This window comes from Pristis pectinata, chromosome 12 (assembly GCF_009764475.1).
Source record: "Pristis pectinata isolate sPriPec2 chromosome 12, sPriPec2.1.pri, whole genome shotgun sequence".
Taxonomy (NCBI): domain Eukaryota; kingdom Metazoa; phylum Chordata; class Chondrichthyes; order Rhinopristiformes; family Pristidae; genus Pristis; species Pristis pectinata.
The window spans coordinates 50,606,069-50,617,841 of NC_067416.1; the positions used below are offsets into that span (position 1 = coordinate 50,606,069).

General features: G+C 49.8%; 1 protein-coding gene across 1 annotated transcript in view; it reads right to left on the reverse strand.

The window, feature by feature from the left end:
* Positions 1–11,773, reverse strand: part of LOC127576403 (zinc finger protein 850-like) — an 84,859-nt gene that overhangs the window by 40,762 nt on the left and 32,324 nt on the right. Inside the window, exons 5-6 of the mRNA XM_052026914.1 lie at positions 1,359–1,630; positions 217–299 (exon numbers count right to left, since the gene is read on the reverse strand). Coding sequence (XP_051882874.1) covers positions 217–299; positions 1,359–1,630 — 355 coding nt within the window. The remainder of the gene's footprint in view (positions 1–216; positions 300–1,358; positions 1,631–11,773) is intronic.

Below are 11,773 nucleotides of genomic sequence, written 5' to 3' on the forward strand. Positions count from 1 at the left end.
CCAGGAAAAACCCATTTATTTTATATATTTAGTTAACTGATGTAATGTGGTTCATATGAACAAAAATCAGAGGTTTTTTATTCACAGGGAGTTGATCCTTGACTTTCAGTCACAGTCCCAACCAGGACTGGGATGTTAGCAGGGTCTGGGGACTCAGCCAGATCTCAATTTGCCAGTCTGTATTTGGAGCCTGTGGGTCAGTGACAGAGCACTTACTGCAGAGGGATTAGTGGCTGTGGACGTAGTCGCAGTCCCCAGCGCTCCTAGAACCGCTGTGCTAACAGGAGTCGCAGTGAACCCTGAGCACGGGAGCCAGGACCGAGCCACTGGGGACTTCAACGACCCGCAGATGCCACAATGAAGTCAGGAAATGCTGTTCATACTCAGCGGGTCAGGCGGCATCTGTGGAGAGAGTTAGGGTTTCAGGTTGAAGGCCCAACATCAGAAGTGGGACAACGACCAAACAAGTTAGCATTGAGATGCAGAGAGAGTGGGGAGGGAGGGATAAATGACAAGGGGCATCCCTCTGTGACTGGGATCACCACCACAACCCTGACCCCTCCCCTGTCAGAGACATCCCCTTTGTCCCAGCGACCCCTCCTGCACCTTCCTTTGGTGTCTCACTTTCTCAGTTCTCATGAGAATTCGTCGACCTGAAACCTTAACTCTGTTCCTCCTTCCACAAATACTTTATTCCTGTGTTCATTAAAGCAGGAAAAGTCCCGGGGGGGGGGGCGGAAGGAGGGGGGAGGGAGGGGGGAGGGAGGGGGGAGGGAGAGGGAGGAGAGGGGGGAGAGGGGGGAGAGGGGGGAGAGGAGGGAGGAGGGAGAGGGAGAGGGGGGAGGAGGGAGAGGGGGGAGGAGGGAGAGGGGGGAGGAGGGAGAGGGGGGAGGAGGGAGAGGGGGGAGAGAGGGGGAGGAGGGAGGGGGAGGGGGGAGGGGAGGGGGGAGGGGAGGCGGGAGGGGGAGGGAGGGAGAGGAGGGAGGGAGAGGGAGGGAGGAGGGAGGGAGGAGGGAGGGAGGAGGGAGGGGGAGGAGGGAGAGGGACGGGGGGAGTGGGAGAGGGAGGAGGGAGGGGGAGAGGGAGGAGGGAGGGGGAGGAGGGAGGGGGAGGAGGGAGAGGAGGGGGAGAGGGAGGAGGGAGGAGGGAGGGGGAGGAGGGAGGAGGGAGAGGAGGGAGGGAGGAGGGAGGGGGAGGAGGGAGAGGGACGGGGGGAGTGGGAGGGTTGTAGGGTTCAGGCTGTTCCCAGTGCAGTGGCCCGCGGTGTTTCTCGAAGGCACACCGATCCTCTCCCAGCCTGGTGATGTTACCCAGACTTGACCTGGGTAGTGACCGAACCCGTGGCCCTCGGCTCCTACCTGCCGCCGACCTCACGGCCACTCCCCCGGCTTGCAGACGAACCTTCACCCGCTGTGTTGCCGCCTCTTCCCCCCGGGCCCCTCGCTCTCCAGGGACCGCTTCCGGTCTCCAGCGCCTGCCGTCCCGTCTCCCACAACACGGATAGGGCGCTTTCTGCGGCGTTGGCGCTTCTGGGTAACGACAGACGCCATGAATTCTGGCCGCAGGAGTTACACCGGCAGCTTCGTAACCGATTGACAGACAACGAGCTTCATAAAAACAGCACGGAAATCTGAAAAAAAGATCACGGGAAAATGTTACGAACACTTGCGTAGTTTAAAATAGATTCAAGGATTCAGGTCCAAACCTCTTCATTGGAACGGGAAAGGACTGTCTAACTTGAATGTTTGCAGAGCTTTCCGTTTTTAATTCCATCTTTATTGTGGCGTTGACCAAGGACTAAATATTCACCCAGTCTGGAAATTAAGATTAAACTAGATTAAGGTATCTTTATTAGTCACATGTACATCGAAACACACAGTGAACTGCATCTTTTGCATCTTTCCCACAAGTGTCACCAAGCTTCCAGCGCTAACTTAGCATGCCCACAACTTCCTAACCCATACGTCTTTGGAATGTGGGAGGAAACTGGAGAACCCGGAGGAAACCCAAGGCAGAAACACGGGGAGAGCGTACAAACTCCTCACAGACAGCGGCCGGAATTGAACCTGGGTCTCTGGCGCTGTAATAGTGTTACGCTAACCGCTGCACTACCATGCACGCCCAGTTCTGCTTAGTTCTTCAATATCTTACAGATTAAGATACATGGGATCCACAGTGAATTGGTAGTTTGGATTCAGAATTGGCTTGTCCATAGAAGATGGGGTAGTGATGGGAGGGTGTTAGTCCGGCTGGAGGTCCATTACCAGTGGTGTTCTGCAGGTATCAGTGTTCAGACCTCTGTTGTTTGTGATATATAAATGACTTGGATGAAAGTATAGATGGATGGGTTAGACGACACAAAGATTGGTGTTGTGGACATTGAAGGTTGTTAAAGGATACAGCAGGAGATAGATCAGTTACAGATATGGGAGGAGAAATGGCAGATGGTGTTTAATTTGGACAAGGGTGAGGTGTTGCACTTTGGGAGTGTTGTGAGAAATCCACATGGCTGTCACATGACAGTAACGACACTGAGCCCCGCTGACCAGAGGACAGCATTGCTCCTCTGATTGGAAGTGATACTACTGTCAATCAAGGTGCGGCTCCACCCACCCCTCAGGTGTGAGAATACCTTTTGCATCTGAACCTGTCTAACTATTGGCTGTGGCAGGAACCTTTGTCTTTGACTCCCACACCATTGGCTCATTTAAATCACAACAGTGAGGCTCCACCCAGCCTCCTAGCACCATAAAAAGGACTGCTTCCGCTAAACCTTCCTCTTTCGATGGCCCCAGGAGTAGTGAGACAATGCTGCAGAGATCATTGGTAAGAGTGCATCACTACATGGTCAGGGAGCATTTCACTCAGACTCAGGGAGCGTTAAGGGCCAATGCTAGTGTGGGACAGGCATTAAAGTGTTATATCCTGAAGCTGTACATTGTTATTGTGTGCTTGTGTGTTGTGTGTGAGTGTACCTTACCCCAGTTGCACTTTCCCTCTCGTGTTCACGGTATCCTGTCCGTGAGTGAGCGTGTGTCTGTTCCCATCCATTCTGTCCTGTGTTTGCCTTTGTGATTAAACTATTTTTGGTCTACAAAGCTCGAGTCCAGAGTCCTTGATCCTTAAGACAGTTAAGAGAACAATTTCACACAACAGGGAGATCAAATATAGGGGAACAGTATACAGTTAATGGCAGAACCTTTAACGGCAATGATGTACTGAGTCCAAGTCAATAATTCCCTGAAAGTGGCCATGCAAGTAGATAGGGTGGTAAAGAAGGTGTATGGCATGCTAGCCTTCATTGGTTGTGGCAAATGAGGATAAGAATAAGGAAGTCATGTTGCAGCTTTATAAAACTTTGGTTAGGCCACACTTGGAGTACTGCGTGCAATTCTGGCCACCGCATTACAGGAAGGATGCGGAGGCTTTGGAAAGGGTACAGAAGAGGTTTACCAGGAAGATGCCTGGATTAGAGGGTATGAGCTATAAGAAGAGGCGGGACAAATGGGTTGTTTTCTCTGGAGCATCAGAGGTTGAAGAGAGAACTAACTGAAGTTTATAAAATTATGAGAGACGTAGACGGGGTGGACAGTCAGAATCTGTTCCCAGAGTAGAAACATCAGATACTAGAGCACATACTGTTAAGGTTAGAGGGGAAAAGTTTAAAGGAGATATTTTGTGCAAGTTTTTTTACACAGAAGGTGGCGGGTGCCTGGAACAGGGTGCCGGGGTGGTTGTGGAAGCAAATATGATTGTGGTGTTCAAGAGGCTTTGAGATAGACACATGTATCTTGCAGAGAAAGGAGGGATGTGGATCATGTGCAGGCAGAAGAGATTTAGTTTAATTTGGCATCATGTTCAGGACACAGCATAGGCGAAAGGTCCTGTTCCTGTGCTGTCCTGTTCTACGTTCTATGTGAAATAATGTCAGTGACTTGTGCCTATTTGAGGGAGCAGATTCTCAATTTAAAAAACTGTTACAAAACCGAAGCAACAAACAATCTGCTCAAAGAACTCAGCGGGTCGGGCAGCATCTGCCCCTGTGGTGTACCCGGCAGGGTACTGAAAATTTGCGCCAACCAACCGGCTGGAGTGTTCAAGGACATCTTCAACCTCTCACTGCTGCAGTCGGAGGTTCCCACCTGCTTCAAAAAGGCAGCAATCATACCGGTGCCCTGGAAGAGCAGGGTGAACTGCCTCAATGACTACCACCTGGCAGCACTCACATCTACGGTGATGAAGTGCTTTGGGAGGTTGGTTATGGCTGGAATTAACTGCTGTCTGAACAAGGACCTGGATCCATTGCAATTTGCCTGCTGCCACAACAGGCCTACAGCACATGCAATCTCACTGGCTCTCAGCTCTGCTTTGGAGCACCTAGACAACAGCAAAACATACATCAGGCTGCTGTTTATCGATTACAGCTCGGCGTTCAGCATCATCATCCCCTCAGTAATAATCAACAAGCTTCAAAACCCCGGCCTTTGTACCTCCCTCTGCAACTGGATCCTCAATTTCCTTATGAGACCACAGTCAGTATGGATCAGGAATAACATCTCCTCCTCGCTGACAATCAACACAGGCGAACCCCAAGGATGCGAGCTTAGCCCACTGATCTACTCTCTCTACAGTCATGACTGTGTGGCTAAGCACAGCTCAAACGCCATCTATAAATTTGCAGATGACACCACCGTTGTTGGCAGAATCTCAGATGGCGATGAGGCGGCATACAGGAGTGAGGTAGATCAGCTGGTTGAGTGGTGTCGCTACAACAACCTCGCACAATGTCAGCAAGACCAAGGGATTGATTGTGGACTTCAGGAAGGGGAAGTCGGGGGAACACACACCAGTCCTCATTGAGGGGTCAGTGGTGGGAAGGGTGAGCAGCTTCAAGTTCCTGGGTGTCAATATCTCAAAGAGGATCTATCCTGGGCCCAACACATTGATGCAATCACGAAGAAGGCACGCCAGTGGCTCTACTTCATTAGGAGCTTGAGGAGATTTTGCATGTCAGCAAAGACTCTTGCAAATTTCTACAGGTATATGGTGGAGAGCATTCTGACTGGTTGCATCACCACCTGGTATGGAAGCTCCAATGCACAGGATCAAAAAAGGCTGCAGAGGGTGTAGACTCAGCCGACTCCATCATGGGCACAACCCTCCCCGCCGTCGAGGACATCTTCAAGGGGCAGTGCCTCAGGAAGGTGGCACCCATCACTAAGGACCCTCACCACCTGGGACATGCCCTCTTCTTGTTACTACCATCAGGGAGGAGGTACAGGAGCCTGAAGACCCACACTCAACGTTTCAGGAACAGATTCTTCCCATTCGCCATCAGATTTCTGAACGGTCCATGAACACGACCTCGTTATTCCTCTTTTGCCCTATTTATTTATTTTTGTAACAAGAGTAATTTTTCCGTCTTGTACAGTGCTGCTGCCGCAAAACAACAAGTGTCACGACATATGTCAGTGATAATAAACCTGATTCTGTGTGTCCTGGGCCTTCTCTATCGCCAGAGTGAGACCTTGAGTAGCCAACAAAACTTCAGTTAACCTGCCTGCCGTGACCCCTTCCCAGTCCCACCAGTCCGCCCAAATTCACAGTGAGGGGAAAGTACATATGTTGGATACTTAACCATCACGAGCCGTGAGTTGCCAAGGGTGGGCATTTGGAGTTGGGTCACAGATCGGCCTTGATGCCATTAAATGGAGGAACAGGCTGGAGGGGGTGAATCACTGAATCGTTACTGTGCAGGAGGACGTCACTAAGCCGGCACCAATTCTCTGCATGAACCATCCTGTCAGTCTCATTCTCAGCTCTTTCTCCATAGCCCTATGATTTACTGACCTCAGTTATCTGTTCAAATCACATTAGAAAGTGACAATTGAATCTCTTTCCACTCCCCTTTCACCTTAACCAGTTAAAGGTGAGCTTCATTCACCTTTAACTGTTTAGACCAAGCTCTTTGCACTATTAAGGGATATAACACGGTGACCCATGAAGGTCTGGGGAACACAGGCATTGAGAAAGGGAGAAACCTGCTCTGATTGTAGAGTGAGTCAAACATTTGCTCAGTGGAACTGAGTCAGAAACCAGAAGGGAATAAGAATGGGGAGGGGTGTGGGGGGGTGGGGACCGAGGGAGGGGCTCAGCCATTGTCCACCAGCTACCACACGTTTCACAGAGTAAGGTCTTGATCCAGTGGCATCTGGATAAGGTCTTGATCGGAGGGGAAGAAGCTTTTCCTGAATCACTGAATCAGGAAAAGTCTTCAGGCTCCTGTACCTCCTCCCTGATGGCAGTAACATGAAGAGGGCATGTCCCGGGTGGTGAGGGTCCTTAATGATGGATGCTGCCTTCTTGAGGCACCGCCTCTTGAAGATGTCCTCGATGGTGGGGAGGATTGTGCCCATGATGGAGCTGGCCGAGTCAAAGCAACTGGAGACCAGGCTCTGCTGCATGGTATTGAGGCTCACACATAAGTGGGGATATTCAAAGTCAAAGTCGAGTTTATTGTCATCTGCACAAGTCCATGTGCACACAGGTGCAATGAAAAACTTACTTGCAGCAGCATCACAGGCACATAACATCAGATAAGCACCATTCACAAGAAAAATATAAACATAAATTATACACAATTTTTACAAGGAAGAACACAATTAGAACAAAAGAAAACAAAGTCCATTTTACTGCTAAGTGGTCACAGTGTTTCTAAACTCTACTGATTAGGTTGTACCGGTTGGTTCAAGAACTGAATAGCTGAAGGGAAGTAGCTGTTCCCGAACCTGGTGGTGAGGGACTTCAGGCTTCTGTACCTCCTGCCCGATGGGAACTGTGAGAAAGTGGCATGTCCCGGATGGTGGGGATCTTTGATGATGGATGTTGCCTTCTTGAGGCAACGCCTCCTGTAGATACTCCCGATGGTGGGGAGGGATGTGCCTGTAATGTCCATGACTCTTTGCAGCTTCTTACGTTCCTGTACATTGGAATTACTGTACCAGACCATGATGCAACCAGTCAAGATATTTTCAACAGTACGTCTGCAGAAGTTTGGTAGAGTGTTCGGTGACAAGCTGAACCTCCTGAGTCTTCCCTATGATTGCATCTACGTGCTGGGCCCAGGACAAATCATCTGATACATTAGTGCCCAGGAATTTAAAGCTGCTGGCTCTCTCCACCACCGATCCCCCAATGTAGACTGGCAGATGTTCACCCTCCTTCCCCTTCTTGAAGTCCACAATCAGCTCTTTAGTTTTGCTGACATTGAGCGAGAGGTTGTCATTGTGGCACCACTTAACCAAGTGTCCTATTTCGCTCCAGTAAGCTGACTCGTCACCACCTGTGATTCATCCAACAATAATAGTGTCATCAGTGAATTTGAAGATGGCATGGGAGCTGTGCTTAGCCACACAATCGGGTATGTAGATCAGGGGACTCAGCACGCAGACTTGAGGTGCAGCTGTGCTGGTGGTCAGTGAGGAGGAGATGTTGTTACCAATCCTCACTGACTGAGGTTGGCCGATGAGGAAGTCAAGGATCCTGTTGCAGAGGGAGGTGCAGAGCCCCAGTTCTTGCAGCTTGATGATGAGTTTGGATGGGATGATTGTGTTGAACGTTGGGCTGCAGACATACAAATTCCTGTTGTCCAGAGCAGAGTGAAGAGCCAGAGAAATCGAATATGCTGTTGACCTGCTGTGGCTGTAGACAAACTGGAGCGGATCCAGGTCACCTCTCAGGCAGGGGTTGATCCACGCCATAACCAACCTCTCGAAGCACTTCATTACCGTCGATGTAAGTGATACCGGACAGTAGTCATTGAGACAGATCACCAAGCTCCTGTTGGGCATCGGTACAATAGATGCCTTTTTGAAGCAGATGGGAACCTCAGACTGCAGAAGCGAGAGGTTGAATATGTCCGTAAATACTCCAGCCAGTTGGTCCACACAGATCTTCAGTACTTGGCCAGGTATGCTGTCTGGACCAGACACCTTTTGTGGATTCACCCTCTTGAAGGATGCCCAGACATCGGCCTCAGAGACTGAGGTTACAGGGTCATCTGGAGATGTTGGGGCCCGTGAGCATGTGTCATAGTTCTCACTATCAAAGCGTGGATAAAGGGCATTGAACTCATCCGGGAGCAATGGGTCATTACCACCTGATCTCGCCTTGTAGGAAGTTATATTGTGCAAGCCCTGCCACAGCTGTCGAGCGTCCACCTGCAATTCCTGAATCGGTTATTGCCCGGTCTGGGCTCGCTCACTCACACACACACACACACACACACACACACACACACACACACACACACACACACACACACACACACACACACACACACACACACACACACACACACACACACACACAATGGAGTACCGAACTAATTAAACTAGTCCTTTCTGCTTACACAAGGTCCATATCCTTCCTTTCTCTGCACATTCATGTGCCTATCTACGAGCCTCTGAAACACCTTTATCGTATTTGCCTCCACTATCATCCCTGGCAGTGCGTTCCAGGCGCCCACAACTCTCTGTGCCAAATACCTGTCCCCACCCCCCACCCACCATCCTTTTTGAACTTACCCCCTCTCACCTTAAATGCATGACCTCTTGTATCAGATATTTTGACGCTGGGAAATAAGATACTGGCTGTCTACCCTATCTATGCCTCTCTTATAAACTTCTGTCAGGTCTCCTCTCAACCTCTCGGCTCTGCTCCTCCAGTTCCTGAGCTTGGCTACACACAATGCCCGCTCCTGATCCCTGAATCCACTTTGCATCTAATTGTGTGTTTCCTGCTCCTGCTTCTGGTATTGGGATTGGTTTATTATTGTCACCTGTACTGAGGTACAGTGAAAAACTTGTCTTGCATACTGATCGTACAGGTCAATTCATTACACAGTGCAGTTACATTGAGTTAATAGAGAGTATATTGATGTAGTGCGGGTAAAAACAGTAACAGTACAGAGTAAAGCGTCACAGCTACAGAGAAAGTGCAGTGCAATAAGGTGCAAGGTCACAACAAGGTAGATCATGAGGTCATCGTATAAGGGAACCGTTCAATAGTCTTATCACAGTGGGGTAGTAGCTGTCCTTGAGCCTGGTGGTACGTGCCCTCAGGCTCCTGTATCTTCTACCCGATGGGAGAGAAGAGAGAATGACCCGGGTGGGTGGGGCCTTTGATTATGCTGGCTGCTTCACCAAGGCAGCGAGAGGTAAAGACAGAGTCCAAGGAGGGGAGACTGGTTTCCGTGACACCCTGGGCTGTGTCCACAACTCTCTGCAGTTTCTTGCGGTCCTGGGCAGAGCAGTTGCCATACCAAGCCGTGATGCATCCGGATAGGATGCTTTCTATGGTACATCGATGAAAGTTGGTGAGTGTCATGCACCGTGTGGGCATCCCCTGGAAGGAGTGGGGGGGGGGAGGGGGGGAGGGAATAGGCCCAGGGGAAGGCCCAGGCTTTGCTCACTAGGATATGTGGCCAAGCAGCTCCTCAGAACAAGGAGCAGGGAATCATGAAAGTTGGCCAAGCTGTCCTTATGTGGAAGATCCAAAGGCACAGAAGTAGCTGGGTCAGACATATAGTCTGATCTTACAGGTTAGTGATACTATGGCAAGAATAGTGCTGCTGACCACATTCAGGTCCGTTGATTAGCGATTATTTAACATGTGTCTGTCCAGTAGAAGAGAGACGGAGACAAAATGTGGGCATAGATTAAAAACTCAGGTCCCTGCCAGATACAGCATCAAGGCTACAAACTATCTGGCCCAGCGTCAGACAATCTCCTAGGAATGGGGGACAAGGAGCTGAACTTGTGGCAGGGTTCAAAGACAACAACCTCAGTCTTCACATGGTTCACTTGTGGGTTGGGTGTTGGCTAAACAGAGTGCCATATCCGGGACATAGGAGTGGTCCAGAGACTTTGGTCAGTGGAGCTGTTTCATCAGTGGACGGGTGGACACTGATACCGGGTCTCCTGAGGAGATCACCTAGGGTTTATAAATCAGAAACAGAGAAGCAACAAGGATAGATCTCTGGAGGAACTCAGCAGGTCAGGCAGCACCTATGGAGGGAACCAGAGTCAACGACACCCCCTTCATAAAAGGTTATTGGCCCAAAACTCCAACCCTGTCCCCACTTGCAACGAATGCCACCCAACCCATCAGACACTCCCAGCATTGGTCTGGTATTGGTATTGGTTTATTATTGTCACTTGTACCGAGGTACAGTGAAAAACTTGTCTTGCATACCGATCGTACAGGTCAATTCATTACACAGTGCAGTTACATTGAGTTAGTACAGAGTGCATTGATGTAGTACAGGCAAAAACAATAGTTGGTGACATAGAGTTTAAATTTAAAAGTGTAGAACGATTGTAGTAAGGGTAATGAGTAGATCTGTAGAGAGCAGCTTGCAACGAGTCGCTACGCTCCGGCACCATCTTGCTTATAGGATGAGGCAGGTCATTTCTGCAGACACAAGAGACTGCAGATGCTGGAATCCGGAGCATCACACAGGATGCTGGAGGATCCCAGCGGGGTCAGGCAGCATCCACAGAGGGAAATGGACAGTCGACATTTCGGGTCAAGACCCTTTGAAATGCTAATGAACTGACAGGGCTGGAGAGAACAGATGGTGTCAGAGTCATGGGATTCATCTCGTCTGGATGGGCAGCAGGTAGGCGCCTCCCTTGTAACTGGATAACGGAAATTAGGGGCAAAAAACATTCTTCCCCAACCAGAAGCCCTGGATGAACCAGTGGATTCGTAATCTGCTGAGGGCTAGATCTGTGGCGTTCAGGGCTGGCGATCCAGAATTGTATAAGAAATCCAGGTACAACCTCTGGAAGGCTATTGTGAGTGCAGAGAGGCAATTTTGGACTAAACTGGAATCACAGATGGACACTTGACAGCTGTGGCAGGGGTTGCCCAATATAAATTCCTACAAGGCGAGATCGGGTAGCATAAGTGACAACGACCCATCCCTCCTGGATGAGCTCAATGCCCTTTATCCACGCTTTGATAGTGAGAACTATGACACACTCGCACGAGCCTCCACATCTCCAGATGACCCTGTAATCTCAGTCTCTGAGCCCAACGTCCTGGCATCCTTCAAGAGGGCGAACCCACAAAAAGACATCTGGTCCAGACAGCGTACCTGGCCGAATACTAAAGATCTGTGCGGACCGAATGACTGGAGTATTTATGGACATATTCAACCTCTCGCTTCTGCAGTCTGAGGTTCCTACCTGCTTCAAAAAGGCATCTTTTGTACCTCTGCCCAAGAAGAGCACGGTGAACTGCCTCAATGACTACCATCCGGTAGAGTTTACACCAACCGTAATGAAGTCCTTCAAGAGGTTAGTTCTGGCACAAATCAACTCCTACCTCAGAGGTGAACTGGATCTGCTCCAAATTGCCTCCTGCCACAAGAGGTCAACAGCAGAAACAATTTCTCTGGCTCTTCACTCTGCTCTGGACTATCTGGAAGCAGGAACTCATATGTCAGGCTGCTGTTCATCGACTACAGCTCAGCGTTCAACACAATCATCCCATCCAAACTAACTATCAAGCTTCAAGACCTGGGCATCTGTGCCTCCCTCTGCAACTGGATCCTCGACTTGCTCATCGGCAGACAGTCAGTGAAAATTGGTAACAACATCTCCACTTCGCTGGTCATCAACACAGGTACACCTCAAGGATGTGTGCTTAGTCCCCTGTTTTACTCTTGATACACACATGACCATGTGGCTAAGCACAGCTCAAATCT